At 38.2% G+C, this 17,968-nt stretch overlaps 2 protein-coding genes across 5 annotated transcripts in view; one reads left to right on the forward strand and one right to left on the reverse strand.

Annotated features, from left to right (window-relative positions):
* Positions 1-53: 53 nt before the first annotated feature.
* On the reverse strand, positions 54-3,695 carry LOC143883567 (protein LIFEGUARD 4-like). Its single transcript, XM_077386903.1, has 6 exons — positions 3,561-3,695; positions 3,277-3,390; positions 2,845-2,986; positions 2,560-2,673; positions 1,007-1,128; positions 54-401 (listed from the first exon to the last, which is right to left on the reverse strand). The coding sequence occupies exons 2-6, from the start codon at positions 3,388-3,390 to the stop codon at positions 195-197; spliced, it is 699 nt and encodes a 232-aa protein (XP_077243018.1). The 5' UTR covers positions 3,561-3,695; the 3' UTR covers positions 54-194.
* Positions 3,696-6,402: 2,707 nt separating this feature from the next.
* The window catches only part of LOC143883568 (Tetrapyrrole (Corrin/Porphyrin) Methylase), a 28,515-nt gene continuing 16,949 nt past the window's right edge, over positions 6,403-17,968 (forward strand). The window contains exons 1-4 of one of the 4 annotated variants that reach the window (XM_077386906.1): positions 6,403-6,704; positions 10,347-10,414; positions 17,034-17,130; positions 17,211-17,339. In XM_077386906.1, coding sequence (XP_077243021.1) covers positions 6,498-6,704; positions 10,347-10,414; positions 17,034-17,130; positions 17,211-17,339 — 501 coding nt within the window. In that variant the 5' untranslated portion in view covers positions 6,403-6,497. The remainder of the gene's footprint in view (positions 6,705-10,346; positions 10,415-17,033; positions 17,131-17,210; positions 17,340-17,968) is intronic. The other 3 variants (XM_077386905.1, XM_077386904.1, XM_077386909.1) reach the window with 3 other exon arrangements.

Consider the following 17,968-nt stretch of genomic DNA (forward strand, 5'->3'; position numbering starts at 1 on the left):
GATAAAAACACAAGATACCCAATGGCTGATTAGGCTTATAAGGCAACAAGAAAAACAAAAAAATAACACATTTTCCATTTCGTTACAAATTCAGAACAAATACAGACAAAAAGAAAAACACTCCCTGTTTGAACTTGCTCAAGTAAAATTTACACGGTTCTGATTCCTTTCGATTTACAGAAGAAGAATGCATTTCAAGCATCAACCACCCTGAAGATGGTAAGTATGGCTAAGAAAAGGTTAATGATGTCGAGATACAAGGAAACAGCTGCCCATATATACTCATCATACGTATAGCGTTTGATCAAGTTGTCTGTGTCATATATTATGTAGCCAGAGAATACAATTGCTGCCACAGCTGCCCAAATCGCCAGAGAAAACCTCCCCAATGGGAATAAGATCTGCCAAATGAGAAAGAAAGTTTGATGAAGTATAAAAGATTAAATAATGACATCTCCATTAGCTTAAGCTTTTGGAGTACCTAGTCATTACACATGGTATCAGAGCCAAAAGGTCCTCAGTTCAAACCTCCTGGATAGCAAAAATCCACATGCAATGGCCAAACCCAAAAGAAGGGTCACATGTGCCACATGTAGGCCAACCCTAGAAAGAGGGGTCACAAGTGAGGGGGAGTGTTAAAGTATAAAAGATTAAATTACGCCATCTCCATTAGCTTAAGCTTTTGAAGTAACTGGGCATTTGACAAAGCTGAGTATGTAATAATCAATTACTCCAAAAGCTTAAGCTGTTAGAATTGGCTTTATTTAATCATTTATACTACAACAATTTATAATTCCAACCCCAGAAGCTCTGAGCTAGAAATATAGAACCAAATGGAAAATGGTCCTAAAATCAGCTCAAAGAAACAGACCCAAATAGAAAATGGTCAAAAAAATCAGTTCAAAGAAATAGACCCAGGTGAAAAAATGGTTAGAAATCAACTCAAAGAAACATTCCCAAATGGGAAAATGGTCAGAAATCAGCTAAAAGAATGGAGGTTTTGTAACTGGATGAGGGCGTAGACCATGAGCACAATAATGGCAGAGAACAAGAAAATCCCAAGGAAGTTGAAATCATAGCCTCTTCTAGCCGCCCAGAATGTGTAAAGGGTAAGGCTCACGACCACAACTGTAGTCAGAATCACAGATTTAATATAATCTTCCCTGTTATAAACAGCAATAAAATCAATCAAAACACACAACATTTCAATAAAATTATTAATGGCAAGGCCCAGAAGATTGAAAAATACATGGAGAAGATTTGAATTAGAAGACAAAGCCACTCCGGAAACAGAATTATGTTGTTTCTTTGAAGATGAGAAAGGTGAGAGTTCCAGAAAATGCAGCAGGAACAGAAACTGAGTAGGATTCATAGACAAAATTAGCTTCCCTTTTTTATTTTACATTATATAATTTTTTTCCAATTTTTTGAATTTTTTTAACAGTGTTCCAAGTCAACGATCGTTGGTTGTATGATCAAATGTGATCTTGGATGGACCAGTAAAACGAGTTATATTAGAAGTAAAATGAGTTACCCATTTTGAATTTTTTGAACAAGTGTTCCAAGTTCAACAATCCAAACTCGTTGGTTGTATGATCAAATATGATCATGGATGGACCAGTAAAACGAGTTATATTAGAAGTAAAATGAGTTACCCATTGACCATAGTGATCAGTAGAGGGTACAAGGGTAATCCGTGCATCTCATCCTCTTTGAGACAAGGATGGTTAGTGTAGTCTATTTCAACCATGGTTTTAAGTTTCGACGAAATTTCGGATTTCAGTGAGGAACGAAACGAAACGAAATTTCGGGAATTCTGTCGAAATTTATAATAAAATAATACTTTTTTATTCCGTTAAAAATTTCAAACGAAATTACCTGTAATTTCGATCAAAATTTCATCCCAAAAATCCGGGATTTCGTGCGGCAGTACCAAATTTAGCCTGAAATTTCGGGATTTTGGATGAAATTTTGGTTTTGGATAACTCCAAAATTTTAGCCGAAACCAAAATTTAAAACCATGATTTCAACTGCATTGGCTAGCTTTGGATAGTGTAGCTGGTTAAACAGAGTAACAGACTAAGTTGGTGGGTGGAACTCTAGGTCTTTTTCTATAAATATGCCTAGGTACAGCCTATTTCAACTACATTGGGTAGTTTTGGATAGTGTAGTGGGTTAAGCAATACTAAGCTAGTGGGTGGAACTCTAGGTCTTTTTCTATAAATACGGGGTTTTTCTATAAATACAGGGTTGGTCACTATACTGCCATCTCCCCCACTAGAAATCACGCATACCAGAGAGTGGAAGATCCATCCCGGTCGATCGCCACCATGGACAAACGCGATAAGTTTCTTGTTCTAATATCTTCCTTGCATTCTAGTAATTTGCAGGGTTAGATCAATAGATTTGTAGTATCTTTATTAGTTGCAGATGTGATCTTGAATACCATGATCCCAGGCTTACACAACCCACTAAGTGAAACCATCAAAACACACAAATCTGATAATGATTGTCAAAAGTAGGGAAGCTGAGTTAAGATCATGTAGTCTTCATTCTTACCTGGAGTGAAAGCACACGTCAATCCAACAGCGAAACTGAGAGAGACAGTAAACACGCCGAGAAGAATGAAATTGCAAGGATAGCTCTGATAATAGTAGTACATAGGGCAAATGACTGTAGAATTACAGAAAATTTGTAAAACAAGTAAGAAGATAGCCAAAAAAAAAATATCAAAATCAAAGAGACCCAATACTAGAATTTCAAAATAAATAAATAAAATTAAATACATGAATTTAAAAATTAAAGAGACCCAACACTGGAATTTCCCTGTGAACTATATTTTACCCATGAAAGGTATGAGGAGTATGAAGATGTAAAGCCCCAGTCCTTCGCCGGAGACGAAGAAGTTCCTAATCGGGGGGACAGAGACCACAACAGACGCGACAGCAATGGTGAGAAACAATTGGAAGCACAAATTTGTGTAGACCTGTTGAAGTATAAATGATTAAATAACACCAACTCTAATAGCTTAAGCTTTTCGACTAATTTGTTGTTTCACATGGTACCAAGCTATTGCCTCTTGCAGGAGGTCTGGGTACAAAACCCTAACAACTCCTTGATATTAAAAAAGTAGGGTTCACAATCCAACAACTCCCTGATATTAAAAAGGTAGGTATGGGTTCAAAACCCAACAACTACTTGATATTAAAAATTCACGTGTATAAACGATAACTCTAAGAGCCTAAGCTTTTGGAGTAATTGGTAGTTTTACAAGACCTTTCTGATCAATGCCCATCGTAACCCTGGGCTCTCGAGCATCATCGGATAAAGCCCGCCGGGACCTGCTTCTACGTCGGCAGCTTTCCAATTATAGTAATTCGGTCTCCACATCTTTGCTCAATAATGATAAAAGACTAATTAGTAGAAAATGAGATTAACTTGCAGACAAACTCAGGAAATTGAGAATGGAAAAGAAAGAAGGAACAGATAATCAAAGTGGGTGTCTTTTTCTTTACTTGCAAAAGATCAGACGATAGAAAACTAACGGGAAAGAAGCTTACATTGGCGTTTTTAAACGGTTTGTGGGTGGATTTTTTTGAGAAAATTTGGTTGCAGTGAGAAATAGGATTGATTTTTGAGAGGGAAGGTTTGAGAGGAATTTGGTGTCTCTGTTTGTGGGATTTGTCGTCTGATGCAAGAATCGTGGAGGCCCAAACCGTTAACACGTAACAAAGTTGGTGGGATAGATTCTGGAAGGCAACTGATATTCGCACTATCATGTCTTAATAACTGCACTAGCTCAGCTTGTCTTTTAGATATTTTTTTTATTAGTTTGTCTTTTAGATTTTAACCAGCTGTCAAAGGTTACGGACGGCAATTTCGAAAAAGCTCTTCATAAGCTAATTAAGAAAGAAAAGACAAGTTGAGTTGGTGCAATTATATAAACATGGTGGTGAGAATATCAATAGCCTTCTCGAGTTTTCTCGCTCATTTTCTGCTTGGATTCCAAAAACAGTAAGTTCGGTACTTTGACTAGCGGGGCAATGATATATTGGCCCCGTTTTCTTCGGGTGCCACCGTCTTTATAGTGTAGGGTTTTAAATTTCGGTTCAGGGTTATTTCGGTCCTAAACGAAACCGAAATTTTGGCCTAAATGCCAAAATTTCCGGCCCAAATTCGGTATAGGCGCTCGAAATGCCGGTTGTGATTTCGGCTGAAATTCTGTAAAGCAATAAAAAATTAATATTTTATCAAAAACTTAGACCGAAATTTAGTAAATTTCGTCGATTTCGGTTTCGGAACGTTTCAATTTTGGTCCTGACCAAATTTCGGATTTCGGCCGAAATTTAAAACCTTGGTCTTAACTCTTAAATATATAAGAAGGGTTGGAAAGGAACAAAAAGGGGAGGATATATTACTTTGAGCCAGAAATGGACCAAATGATCAAAAGGCGCATTGGTGCCTAAGATGACCAAGATTTTGTATGGTGTCCAAGGGGGAAGTTTTTTCCAAGAGTATAGTGGAGCCCACGTCAAAGGATGATCCAAACTTTTCATTTGTTGGGCCACGACGAAAATAGGCTGTACCCTATCGATCATCTCCCATCCCAACAAGATGATACTATTTTACTAACCCTCCGATCTATAGGGGTGTCGGGACCCTGGTAGAACTCACGCATAAAAGCAAGCCGTTAAGGGGAGAGTGCCCAATCCCTTATATGCCCATCCACATCTCCTTACTTTTTCGATGTGGGATCTTTTGTTTTTGCGTGGACGTCCCACCAATCTCCCCCTCCATGCAGAAGCAACATGGACAATCTTGTCCTCCACACAGGAGCAACGTGGAAACTACAAGATATTCCTCGAGGGATTTTTCCATCCCCATAGTCACACTGGGGTTACCGAGATCTTCCCTGATGGATTTTTCTGCCTCAAAGGCACATCGGGGTTACCACGCCTGGTTCTGATGCCACTTGTCTGGACCTAGGTAGAACTCATCGTTCACATCTCTTCACTTTTCCGATGTAGGATCTTTGCTTTTGCATGAAACCTTCAACAATCTCCCCCTCTATGCGTAAGAAACATGGATAATCTCAACCCTCTACGCGGCGGTAACATGGGAACTACGAGAATTTCTCTGAGGGAATTTCACCGTCCTCGAAGGTACACTAAGGTTACTGAGATATTCCTCGAGGGAATTTCATTGTCCTCGAGGTTGCACCAGAGTAATCATGCCCAGACTTTGATCCCACTTGTTGGGGCCTGGTGATGCAGTCCAAAAATCCGAACCCTCTTCGTTGCTCAGTAGCAAAGAAAAAATAGATGAAATAACAAGAAAAGAGGACCTTTAATCATCGTCGTAGGGAATATAATACTTCGATCACCGCTGTAGGGAATAGAATACTTCGATCACCGTCGAATAGAATGAGATTTACTTCGATCCCGTCGAAGTTGAGTTTCCCGAAGCGAAACTAGAAAATACTCAAAGTTCTCAAAGAACCCAAAAGCAAAGGTAAATTTTCATTCAATAATCAAAATAAGTCTATTACATTGCTTTGATGATAACTAGTTATAAGAAATACAAATTCTGAAAGCTAACTTAAGGCCTAAATTGCTAATCTTAGCCGTCCATCAAAATTCACTTAAATAAAACCTAAAAAACACTACACTAAAACAACCCAAATATAGAAATCCCGTAATAAGCATGTTACACATCCTAAAAATGCCAATAACTTCCTCAAATCACATCTGATTGATCATGGGCTCGTTAGATAGGTAATCGAAAAACATTTATAAAGTTACCAAAATCAAGCCAAACGAACAAGATTTGATGCCTGAAAAATAGGCTATACGTAAAATGACAAAAATATAAATTAAAAAATAAAATAAGAAACATGTTCTATGTCATTGAACCAAACGTTTTTGGTGATTTCCATTCGCATCACCTTGGTAGAACTCATCCTTGAAAGTTAGCCATTTAGGGGAGGCTGCCCAATCCCTTATAATCCCATCCACATCTCCTGATTAGGATCTTTTGCTTTTGTGTGGAGCTAGATAGTTTCTATAACGTGCGGTCCTTGTACCGATCAGAGGGATAGGATCATCCTATGGAAATGATCCACAGGGTAGAACCTATTTACGCCGTAGCCAAACAAATTAACATTTGGATCATCCTTTGAAGTGGGTTCCACTGTACGTGGCGTCCCCATTGTTTTGGTGATCCAAACCATTCATTTCTGGGTGTGCCCAAAAAAATCTTCTTATGGATGATCTCAACACTATTCATCAATGAAGGTTTTTATGCGGTGCCGTCAGTATAAACGGCAAAAAAAAAAAAAAAAAAAAAAAAATGGGAGTAAAATTTTCCGTCAGAAATGTTTTTCCTGCACTCCAAACAGGGGTTTTTAAAAAAAAAAACCGAAAACAAAACGTAGATTTTGAGAATAGGGAGATGTTTCGCTAACATTTATCTCCCGTTCTCTCTTCTTTCTTATTCGAATGCTGCGCGCGCAATCCCTCCTCAATCTCCCTCAAATGCTTCCTTCTCCCGCTCTTTTTAGGACTCCAAATCTCGCAGCTCGTGCTCTCTTTCATCTTCCTCTACAACCCAGAAACGGAGTTTTCTCCACTTTCCACCGTTTTTCTTCGAGCCCTCAAAATGAAGGAGAAAGCACCGAGCAGACCCACGAGGAATTCTCAAAAGGGGTGATTTCTCCTGCTCCATTTCTCTCTTATAACCTATGATTCTGTTGTTTTTCTTGTTATTTTTTATTTCTACAATTCCCTTCTCTTTGTAACTCGTTTCTTCTGTGTACTAGGGTTTTGAGAATATGCCATATGATTTCAATTTCAATATATATATATATATATATATATATATATATATATATATATATATATATATATATATAGATGAAATAAGTTAAGTACCATGCCACTCTTTTTACACCCATTTTAAATTCGAGACCAAATCACCTAGTGATGACTTGTTTGGACTAAGTTGAGAGGGTTATTGTTTACACTTGTTTTTTAGTTTGATAGGTCAATAGGGAACCGAGTTACTAAACGATGACCTCATGACCCAGTTGGACTAGGTGAAAGGAGTGACACTCAGATGTCACTTGATGGAAGGTGAGGTCATGGCCACCTGGAAGGAAGGAGGACATGCAAGTAATTATCGGAAGTTTCCTCTTTAAGAACGTGGGGGTAATGGGGAGTGGTTACCCGAATAAAGCTATATAAGGAGAAGTTTCTCTTCAAAGAAGAGGTCCAAGGACCAACATCAAACATGTCTTAGCATTTTATCTTTTATCGTATGATTTCCTATACTGTCTTTTACTTTTCCTATCTGTAGAACCGGATTAAGGAAGCAACAAATTCATCTTCCCAGGTGAGTCTTTCTCTTTAATTCACTATCCCTTGCATTGGCGTTTTGCTCGTGTCATTCTGTTGGTTAGTTCAATCGGACAGTCTGCCGACCCTGAGAGTCGTTTGCATTCTGCGTGCATCGATACCTTTGTTTGCGTTCTTCGCACATCGGCATTTCTCCCGCGAGTCGTTCACATTCTGCATGTGTCGATGTGTCGTCCATATTCTATGTGTGTCGTTCACATTTGCAATGACTCCGAAGGTCTATGATTCCCCAAGCTAGATCCATCAAAGTTCAGTTTCAGGAACCCAGGTGGCTCCCAATTTTGAACAATCTTGGGCTCCCACTCGGAATCATGGCAAATCTCCTTCCATCCATACTAGAGATCATGAGCCGATGATACAAACCTAAAAAAAGGTAATATCCTCACCCAAGAAATAGTGATGGCCAGCACCTTATTGGAAAGGAAATGCGATCTCTTTGAATATCCTTTAAAAATACACACATTTTTTGGGTCATTGTTTTGGAAAGGTAGGCCTTTGGTGGGTGATCTGCTGAAGCTTTGGAGAAAGGTGACTGGTGGTTATGTTGTGAGGTAAGGAGCAGGGAAAGGTATATAGGGACGGTTTTGAAGTTGGGTGAAAAATCAAGGCTGTGTTGGTGAGGATCGGCAGCAAGGTTTTGGGAATAGGCGCCTAAAATATAGGATTAGGAGGTGGAGATGGGTTGCTAATGAAGGAGGTTCGGATGGAGGTTGTGGAAGCCAAGAAATGGTGGCTTTGATTGAAGGGTCTGCTGCTGGAAACCAATCAAGCACAAATAGATGGGGAAGAAAGGACTGAAACACAAATCTTGGTTTGGTTTGCAACCTTGATCCAAGAAGAATATGAAGATAAAAAGGAGATAAAATTCCGAACAAAATAAACTTTATTTAATAAACTCAGCCATCAAATTCGATTACATATGATGAATTTGTAGAAGTTTGCATGGCTTTCCTAAGTTGACTCAACAAGGAAAAAGAAGAAACGTTTCCTACCTCCACATGACCAACTTTAAAGACTCCTAAAACTTCTCAACTCTCCTACTAAAACTCAATTTCCCTAAAGTTTAGCTAACTTGGACACAAACACTAACTAGAATTTGTTCAAATATAAGAAAGCAATTTAAAAATTATAAAATAACTAAAACTAAGCCTATTTCTTAGCCAATAGAAAATTTCTAACTAAATAAAACTAAAACAATTAATAAGCATGGATCCTTGTGAAACAAGGACCATCGATTGTAATGTCGGCTAATTCTTAACGATCTGTGAATGGTCGGCCTTTGGGTAATATGATCTGGCATCCTCGTGCCCTTGATCGTCGTTCTGTATCATCTATTGCTTGATCTGACAGTCTGAAATGGCCTGATCATGGCTCTGTAGTTTTCAGCCTTCGAACGACATAGATGCACGTGCATCATGATAGTTTTTCCTTTACAAGGGCAATCTGATTTGGTTAAGAAGTCCACTGCTTGCTTTGCCTCCCTCCAAATGTGAGTGATTCCAGACCTTCCTATTATAATTCTTTTCCTTGTTGCAAAGCATTTCTTTCTTTGAGAACCAGGAATAATGTTTTAAAAAAGAATAAAATAAGACATGCAAAAGGATCCCCTTTATAAGTAGGAGACAGCAGAACTATTCATCTGTCTTTCAACACACAAAAAATATTCATCACAAAATTTTCCAAATAAGCAACACAAGTGTTGCCTTCTTTTGGAGTTTTAAGAATCGTGAACTCTCAAACTTAGAACATAAATGCACCATTTCTCTGAAGCAAGAGAAAGGGATTGCCTCAATAGGGTGAGTGCTTAACAACTAAATTGCAACTAAGTCATCCTCTTCAATGTAGGTCTTTGAAGAAGACAACTCATAAACCTATTCATGTGCAGATGAGTCATAATCTTTGCCTCAACCAGATGTTGACCTGACTAGGTATGTCTGGCAATATCATTGCACCCTTTTCAATTACTATGGCAAAGACTGCATGAAGCTCAATTTCATCTTTCCATTGAATCAATTTTCTGTTTCATCGATGTTGACTTCTAGGCTTTAGTCAACCTCATGGGATGCAAATTTGGATGATTAACTCCATTTATTGAACATCATAGATCCTCTTCAATATGTATTGATTGGGCTGAAATCTTCTTTGAATGTTTGGACGTTCTTCTGTAAGGTTATCGAGCATTGTTACAATACCATGTTATGATTTGAGAAGGAAAAAATTGAAATTTTTTCACAAATTAACTCCACACTGGTTTTTACAGATTAAGGGAAAAAGAGAAATGAGCAAATACAGGGACTTAAAAAACAAATCCTCCAACACCTAACATGTTCCATATCCTTTCTCGATATAATGAATATATTTAATATCCTTGTTAAAAACTAGTGTTTAAATTCCATATTTTGCATTTTGTGATGGAAAGAGAATTAAGTAAAATACCAGAATTTAAAAAACAAATCCTCCAACACCTAAATGTGCCATATCCTTTCTCAATATATGCTTAATATCCTTGTTAAAAAATAGTGCTTTGATTCCATGGGTGATATATTGTTTGGAAAGTTCTTGTCATAATGGAAAATGTTAGAAAAGTTCTAAAATGGATCCATCTTAGATTAATTTTGAGGCGCATGAGATTTAATTTGTTTCATTTTCTATAACTTTGTGTTTTAGGTGTTCTATGGGTGCCATATTGTTTGAAAAGTTGGCAATATTACCCTTGTTAAAGAAAAACTAATTTTGAAATGATTTTCTTATCAATACCATTATAGCTTGTGAGCTTCCATACCATGGGAAAAAAGACTTGTGAGCTTCCATAGTTCTTGTCATAATGGAAAATGTTTCCTGCATTCCTTTAGAATCTGGCAGCTTTGATATACAAACACTTATTCTTGAAATGTCCCCTCTCCATGATGTTGATAAAGCTTGATATTTTTGCAGGGCCCTTTGAAATCTGGTTTATATCTTGTAGCGACGCCAATTGGTAATCTTGAAGACATCACCTTGCGGTATGGGTCATGCTTCATAGAAGTGGCAAAATATTTACCAGAACTAATTGAAATACCAAGAATGTCCTCATTTATTTGTATGGAGCTAAAAATGAACTTAGTAGTATAACTGATGCAACCCATATCTTTAGACTACCCCTCAAGTTTGTGGTGAGGATTGATGAACACCCAACTTGCTGAGTTACTAAAAATTATCTTAAAATGGAGCTCTAGAGAAATTGAATTATGAGATCCTATATCTGAGAAAGTACAGGTCAAGGAATGATGCCATCCACATATTAGAGAATGCAAATCCTTGGAGAAGAGTGTTGCACAATGCCACAACCTAGAAGAACATGCCCGGCTACATCGAGAACCAGTGGCCAATATGGAAAGCTTTTGAAAATGGTTAGCATGGTGGTTGCCATGAAGGAATTCTTCACTTTCAGTTTACATGTCGCTGTCCAAAAGTGGAAATGGATAGAATAGTTCAAGAGGTATTTTGCTTTACCACATGACTTATCTCTTACTTAAATTAAGTTCATGGTGCTCGGTCAAGAGTGGGAATGGAACACGTTAGTGGTTTCAAAAATTATAATAAAAGGGAAAATCAAACATCAACTACCCTCTAATGACCATAATGACCACTAGTGAGAGCCAAACGAGCGCACAACACAAGGCACACAAAGTATGCCTAGAAAAGGATAAGAATCTCTAACCACATTAGACTCTCTAGTAACTCTACTATGACCGAGATCACCAGCCTCTGATTTAGGAAACTTCTGGTGGGGACAATCTGATTCCAATAGCAAACAACGTTGGGTGGCAATTTGCAAACCCCAAGGAGAGCTTGGAACAAGCTCCCTCAAAGAGTATAACCTTGCTTTAAGATTGAAGTCTCTACACAATCTTCACCAAGGAAGATCCCTATAGAGCTAGTTCATCAGATCTATGGAAGTGAAAGAAGGGCATCTAAAGCTCTAGGATCAATGCGTTGGAGAGATGTCTTCAAAGTAAAGGATCTTTGGATAGGCAACAATAGGTAGGGGTGTTCATTCGGTTATAGCCGAACTGAACTAACCGATCCTATTTCGGTTACCTATTTTAAGCAACCGAAACCAAATTCTCTAAAAACCGAAAAACTGAAATCGAATAATGATTTCAATTATTCAGTTTTTTCGGTTAAAACCGAATTAAATGAGGATTTGCCTGATCAACACTGTTTTAGATCGAAAAACCAAATAAACCGAATTTCTACATGTACTTTCATCATTATTATGAAATTATTTGGTATGTTCTCCCTTGAAATTCGGTTTATTCGTTTTTCGGTTACATCGATTTTTTTGTACCAAAACCGAACCCGAAACCGAATAACCGAAGTTTGTAAAAAACACAACCGAAACCGCACCGAATATCCGAATAACCGAATGAATTCGGTTCGGCCGGTTATTTCGGTTATAACCGAATAATGAATACCCCTAACAATAGGCGGAATTTGGGCAAGCGAGTGTCCGATTCTTGATTGATAAGTGGATATATCACAAACTACTTATCGATCTGGTTACAAACAGAAGCTAGATCAATGTAAATATGCAGATTAATGAACAGATCACATGCGAAGGATCATGGATTAGGACAGCTATGCAACAACATATTCATAGTTTAATAGCTGAGACCGTTACGAAAACTCGGATCCAGTTCAGTGACAGTGGGGATAAATTAGTGTGTTGTTTGACAAGAAATGAAAAGTTCAGGATGAGTTAGGCCAGAAAGTTGGTCAGATCTAATGGTCATAAGCCTGAATGGGCCAGCATCATTTGGAGTGATGTGTGCCCCCAAAATCAGTATGTTTAACTGGAAATTATTCATGAATGCTGTTAGTGTGAACGACAAGATTAAAGACCTTACCATTCCGATCACATCTATGTGCAATTGCCGCGTCAACCATAAAGAGGAATCCATAAACAAAGAGTGTGGTCTTGCTGCAAGTTTGTGGACTCATTTTGCTAGCATTTACTGCTTGGGATGTAGAACTCCTTTTCCACTTGTGCTAGAATGTTAAACTAGTTGAGAAATGCGAAAAGTGCGAATTTATAATAAATCTATCTCGGGCAACATCATGAGAATCACATCTATGTTGATCATTTGAGAAACATGGAAGGAACGATGCAACAAACGAATGGAAGGTAAGTATAATTATGTTTACCGAATAAGCAGCATGGTTACAGAATGGATCATAAAGTTAATGTAGAAAGTTCAGCCAAAATTTCATGCCAACCTAGAAACCAAGGAGATATACAAAAATCCGGGCATTAGGTCCGTTGAACAAAAGAGTGAAAGAACTAGGGGTGTTCATTATTCGGTATAATCGAAATAACCGACCGAACCGAATTTGTTTGGCTATTTCGATTCGGTTATTCGGAGTGGTTTCGGGTTCAGGTTTGGTAAAAAAAATTCGGTGTAACCGAAAAACCGAATAAACCGAATTTCGAGGGAGAACATACCAAATAATTTCATAATAATGATGAAAGTGCATCTAGAAATTCATTCTATTCGGTTTTTCGATTTAAAACTGTATTGATTAGGCAAATCTTCATTTAATTCGGTTTTAACCGAAATCATTATTCGGTTTCGGTTTTTTCGGTCTTTAGAGAATTCGGTTTCGGTTGCTTAAAATAGGTAACCAAAACGGGATCGGTTAGTTCGGTTCGATTATAACCGAATGAATATCCCTACAAAGAGCAATAATTATTCGATGGACTGGACAAAATGAACTCTTAAAATTAAAATTGATGGAACCTCCAAGGGCAACCTTGGGACGTCGGGCGGTGGGGGTATCATTTGGATGATAATTCTTACATTGTGTTGGCATTTTCCCACTACTATGGAAGGATTACTAACATGCAAGCAGAGTGTCGCTTCCTCCGTGATGAGTTGAGGTTTCGCAAAAATCTGAATCTTGGAAAAGTGGGGGTAGAATCTGATATCAAAGTACTTATAGATTTTACTGGTAATGTTCCTTGGACACTTATGTCCTTTGGCATGAAAATTTAAATCTCATTGATGATCTATCCCCTTCACGTATTCACCAATATAGAGGGGAACAAATCAACTCATGCGGTTGCTATTGCAGCCTGCAAGGACCAATCCAACAAGATATATTACCAGTTAAAAGATCTCCATAACACACTGCAAGAGGAGCAGTAAGGTGTGAGTGTTTGGGTATTCCAAACATTTATATGAAAGGAAGGGCCAAGGTGGATATGTTAGACAGTTAGAGGTTCTTGGTTGCCTCCTCTTTGTATTTTCCATTTTCTCATCAATAAATTCTAGGTGCCAACATATATTGGTGAGAACTCAGTATGGGAGCTGAGTACGGACCTTTGGCAGAAGGTGCAACTGAAAATCTGTGGGTGATATGGATTCTCTATGATATGAATGCGCCCCAGGAAAAGAAATCCTCACACACCATATCTCATGTTGAACCTTGTGCTTCATCCTTGAAACTTTTCCTTCAGATAAGTAGTTTGCAAAAATTTCACTCATGCCTGATGTAGGCCACCTTTACAATATTCAAAACTAAATAACAAACAACTTTATAACTCCCACAAGCTTAATATGTTCATCTTAGTTCAAGAGGTGCTTTAGGGATATAAGAACATGGTTTTAACTTTCGACCGAAATCCGAAATTTCAGTCAAAATTTTGTTTTTCCCGAAATCTCGTCTGAAATTGAAGGAAAATCAACCAAAAATCTTGATTTTTTAACTTATTTAATATTTTCGGCCAAAATTTGGGCTGAAATTTCAGTTTTGGTGAGGACCGAAACACATTCTGAAACCGAAATTTGAAACCATGTATAAGAATAGTCATTTTTTTTAATATAAGGCATAGTTTAAAAAAAAACCCTCGTCCGCGTTGACTCCCCCGAGTCGACTCCCATTTACCTTGCCCGCGTACTGCATTGCGCCGCATCTGCGTTCCGCATTTTCCCTACAAAGTCAATAAAAACTCCTTTGATTCTCCCGAATTATGATCGCGTCAACCAAGTACTCAGCTGTGTCAACCTTGTTCTTGGCCGCGTACGCGCCGAGTCGACAAGAATTTTTTCTTCGGTCGTGTTCTGTGCCGCTCCACGTTTGTAAACACTTATAAGGGCATTTTAGTTACTGTATTCAAACTATGGAAATTGGGACAATACTAGGACATTTTAATATAAATATTCTCAATGAATGAGACTTCGTCTCTGCAGTCTTTTTTTTAAAATAAATTTCGTTGGGACAATATGATGTAGCACCGTCAAGGGAAATTGAGGAAAGGGGAGAAAAGAAGAGAAGAAGAAGAATAGAAGAGAAGACGAACAGGGGAAGAAGAATAGAAGAGAATAGGAGGAGAAGAAGAATAGAGGAGAAAGAGGAGGAGAAGAAGAGAGGCAATTAGAGGGGAGAATCTCAATTTAATTAATCATTCAAAGTTACAAAATAAGTTGTAAAAAGGCCTATATATAGGCAAATAAACAACCTAAAAGATAGAAACCTACTAAAATAAGAATTCCTAAAAATAACATAGAAAATAAAATCCTAGAAACTAATGACATGGAAATAAAAATACTATAAACTAAATAATGTGGAAATAAATCCTAATATCTGCATCATTCTCCCCCGCTTGAAAAGAACTCGCCCTCGAGTTCTAATCCGCCTGGATCAAATACGTAGACGACTCACTCAAGCAGCATGAGTCGCAATCTTTCGACGACACTCCTGATGTGTAATGGTTGTAACAACTGTGAGAAGTGTCTGAAATGCCGACGTTGTGAGAGGGAAGAAATCTCCCACGTAAAACCATAAATGCGCAAACCTCTCCTGACAAGTAATGTAGCGGGGAAAATGGCAACGTACTCCTCCTGGATCGGTGAGATCGGCATAACAGCTATGGGCAGTACTACTCCATAACCAGCATCAAGATGGTCATCTTGTGCACTGAAATCGGCGGGCTCGACCTCCATAATCATCTTGATCGGGGCATCTACTGGAGAAGCAATGCTATCAGTGTGCTCATGTAATGATATGGAATCGACATCCTCAATGATCAGCTCGTGCTGTGTATGCTCTGATAATGCCTCAACGATCTGGTCACTCGGCTCAGACTCAGGCAATGGATCAGCCTCACTTGGATATGCCACAATATCTGCCTTAGATGAATGAAGCTGACTCGCTGGATGCTCGGCAATCGGTGCGGCAGAAATCCCAAAATCGTCATGCTCAATGATGTCGACCTCAGGAATCAACGGAGTCTCTGGCTCTAGATCGTCCTTCTCAGATTCTAAATCTAAATCTGATGGATTCAAAGGCTCAACATCGATGATCTCATCAATACTACCATTGGGCTTCGTAAGAATAGCAGCAACGTTAGGTGGGACGGATGAAGTAGTGAAGCGACTCTGCAAATATGACTCGCGCATGCGACGCTCGAAATATCGATTTTCGGCTGCAATTTCAATGTCTCGTGCACGACGTGCTACGGCTTGTCGTTCACGGCGAGCTGCTGCTTCTCGTCGAGCGGCTTCTTCACGCATCAATCTTTGGTCATACGCTGCTCGCTCACGTTTTAATCTCTGCTAATTTTGATAGTGGTATGTAAATTCATAGCGAACATCCTCTCATCGACGAAATGGAGGCTTACAATACTCACTACGCTCCTTAACAAAGAAATTCCATTTCGACTTGGCTTCTCGGCACACTGTATCTGTGACTTTGCGAATTGTTATTTGATGATCATAACCACAGTACCTATGGTATGCATTAAGTGCCTGGATCCAGTCTAAACACGCATCCTCGACATCTCCATAGGGATAGGTGCAGTCATCATAACCATAGAAATATGGAACCTATGGTGCAGAAGAATATCGAGGATCATATCTATCACAATACGGAGCAGCTGGCGGAGCCATAGGGATCTGTGTCAAAAACTGAAATCAACTGTCTGATCTATCTGACATGTCGAAAGAAGCACAACGTCTGTCGCAGATCTGAAATCAGATGAGTGAAAGCTGATGATCGGAAGAAGGGGCGCGATCAACGGCTGAGATGGCTCTGATACCAAATTGATGTAGCACCGTGAAGGGAAATTGAGGAAAGGGGAGAAAAGAAGAGAAGAAGAAGAATATAAGAGAAGATGAATAGGGGAAGAAGAATAGAAGAGAATAGGAGGAGAAGAAGAATAGAGGAGAAAGAGGAGGAGAAGAATAGAGGAAATTAGAGGGGAGAATCTCAATTTAATTAATCATTCAAAGTTACAAAATAAGTTGTAAAAAGGCCTATATATAGGCAAATAAATAACCTAAAAGATAGAAACCTACTAAAATAAGAATTCCTAAAAATAACATGGAAAATAAAATTTTAGAAACTAATAACATGGAAATAAAAATACTAGAAACTAAATAATGTGGAATAAATCCTAATATCTGCATCACAATACTATGACCTTTTAATATAAATATTCTCAATGAATGAGACTTCGTCTCTGCATTCTTTGTTTTTTTAATAAATTTCGACACTGCTTTTCATTGTATTTCATAAGAACATGGAATCCCATTCTCTCTCGCCCTCAACTTCTTCTGTGTTTTGATTTTTCCAATGTAGTGCCTTGCGTGTCTTAAGATCAGCAGATGTGATACTTTCAGAAGATACAAGACATTCCGGGAAGTTGCTTCAATACTACAATATTAAGACTCCCCTTGTGAGTTTTTCTTTTCTTTTTCCATTTTTTTTGCACCCATTCATAGATCTGTGTTAATGGTGTATGATTTAAATTTTCAGCTTAGCTATCACAAATACAATGAGTCTCAACGCGAAACATCGATCTTAAAAAGGCTGCAAGGAGGCAATATTGTTGCTTTGATAAGTGATGCAGGGTCACCAGGCATTAGTGATCCTGGTACAGAACTGGTAAGCATTTTGCCTGTTCAATCTTCCTTGGGTACCTCTGATTTCATTTTATCTGCAAAGGGCTACTGGACATACCATTGTTATGGTTGGGTCAAACCGGAAATGCATAGGGTGGGGAGAACAAGTTACTTCTAAACGGGTTTTAGAAACGGAAACAAAATGTGAAAACAATTTTTGGGAACAGTTTGGAAATGTGTAGGAAACATGTTGAATACTTGAATGCATATGTGACATGTGTGGGAAACATTTGTGATACATGTAAGAACATATGCACAAAAGATTGTAGAAAATTGAACTTAACAAATTCCAAATCTACAAACACAAAAATCTTGAGGAAATACAAATTAGAAAGAAAAATAAAAAATAGGGTAATCAGATAAAAATAACTAAACTAAAATAAAAAAATACAAGAAAATAAAATAAAAATGCTTGGAAACTTATGAAGATACAAATTATAAAGAAGAATGAAATAATCCATCTAGAATCTTCTCATGTTTGACCCCACAATGACCAATTGAGAATTTTCTCATGGTGGCCCCCATCTCTGATCAATCCGAATTGTTCCCATGGTTGGACCACCTTTGATCAATGTGGAATGGTTCACTTGGCCATGATCTCATTGCAATACA

This window comes from Tasmannia lanceolata, unplaced genomic scaffold (genome assembly GCF_043159265.1).
Source record: "Tasmannia lanceolata isolate RefF3 unplaced genomic scaffold, GAP_Taslan_0.1 ptg000008l, whole genome shotgun sequence".
Taxonomy (NCBI): domain Eukaryota; kingdom Viridiplantae; phylum Streptophyta; class Magnoliopsida; order Canellales; family Winteraceae; genus Tasmannia; species Tasmannia lanceolata.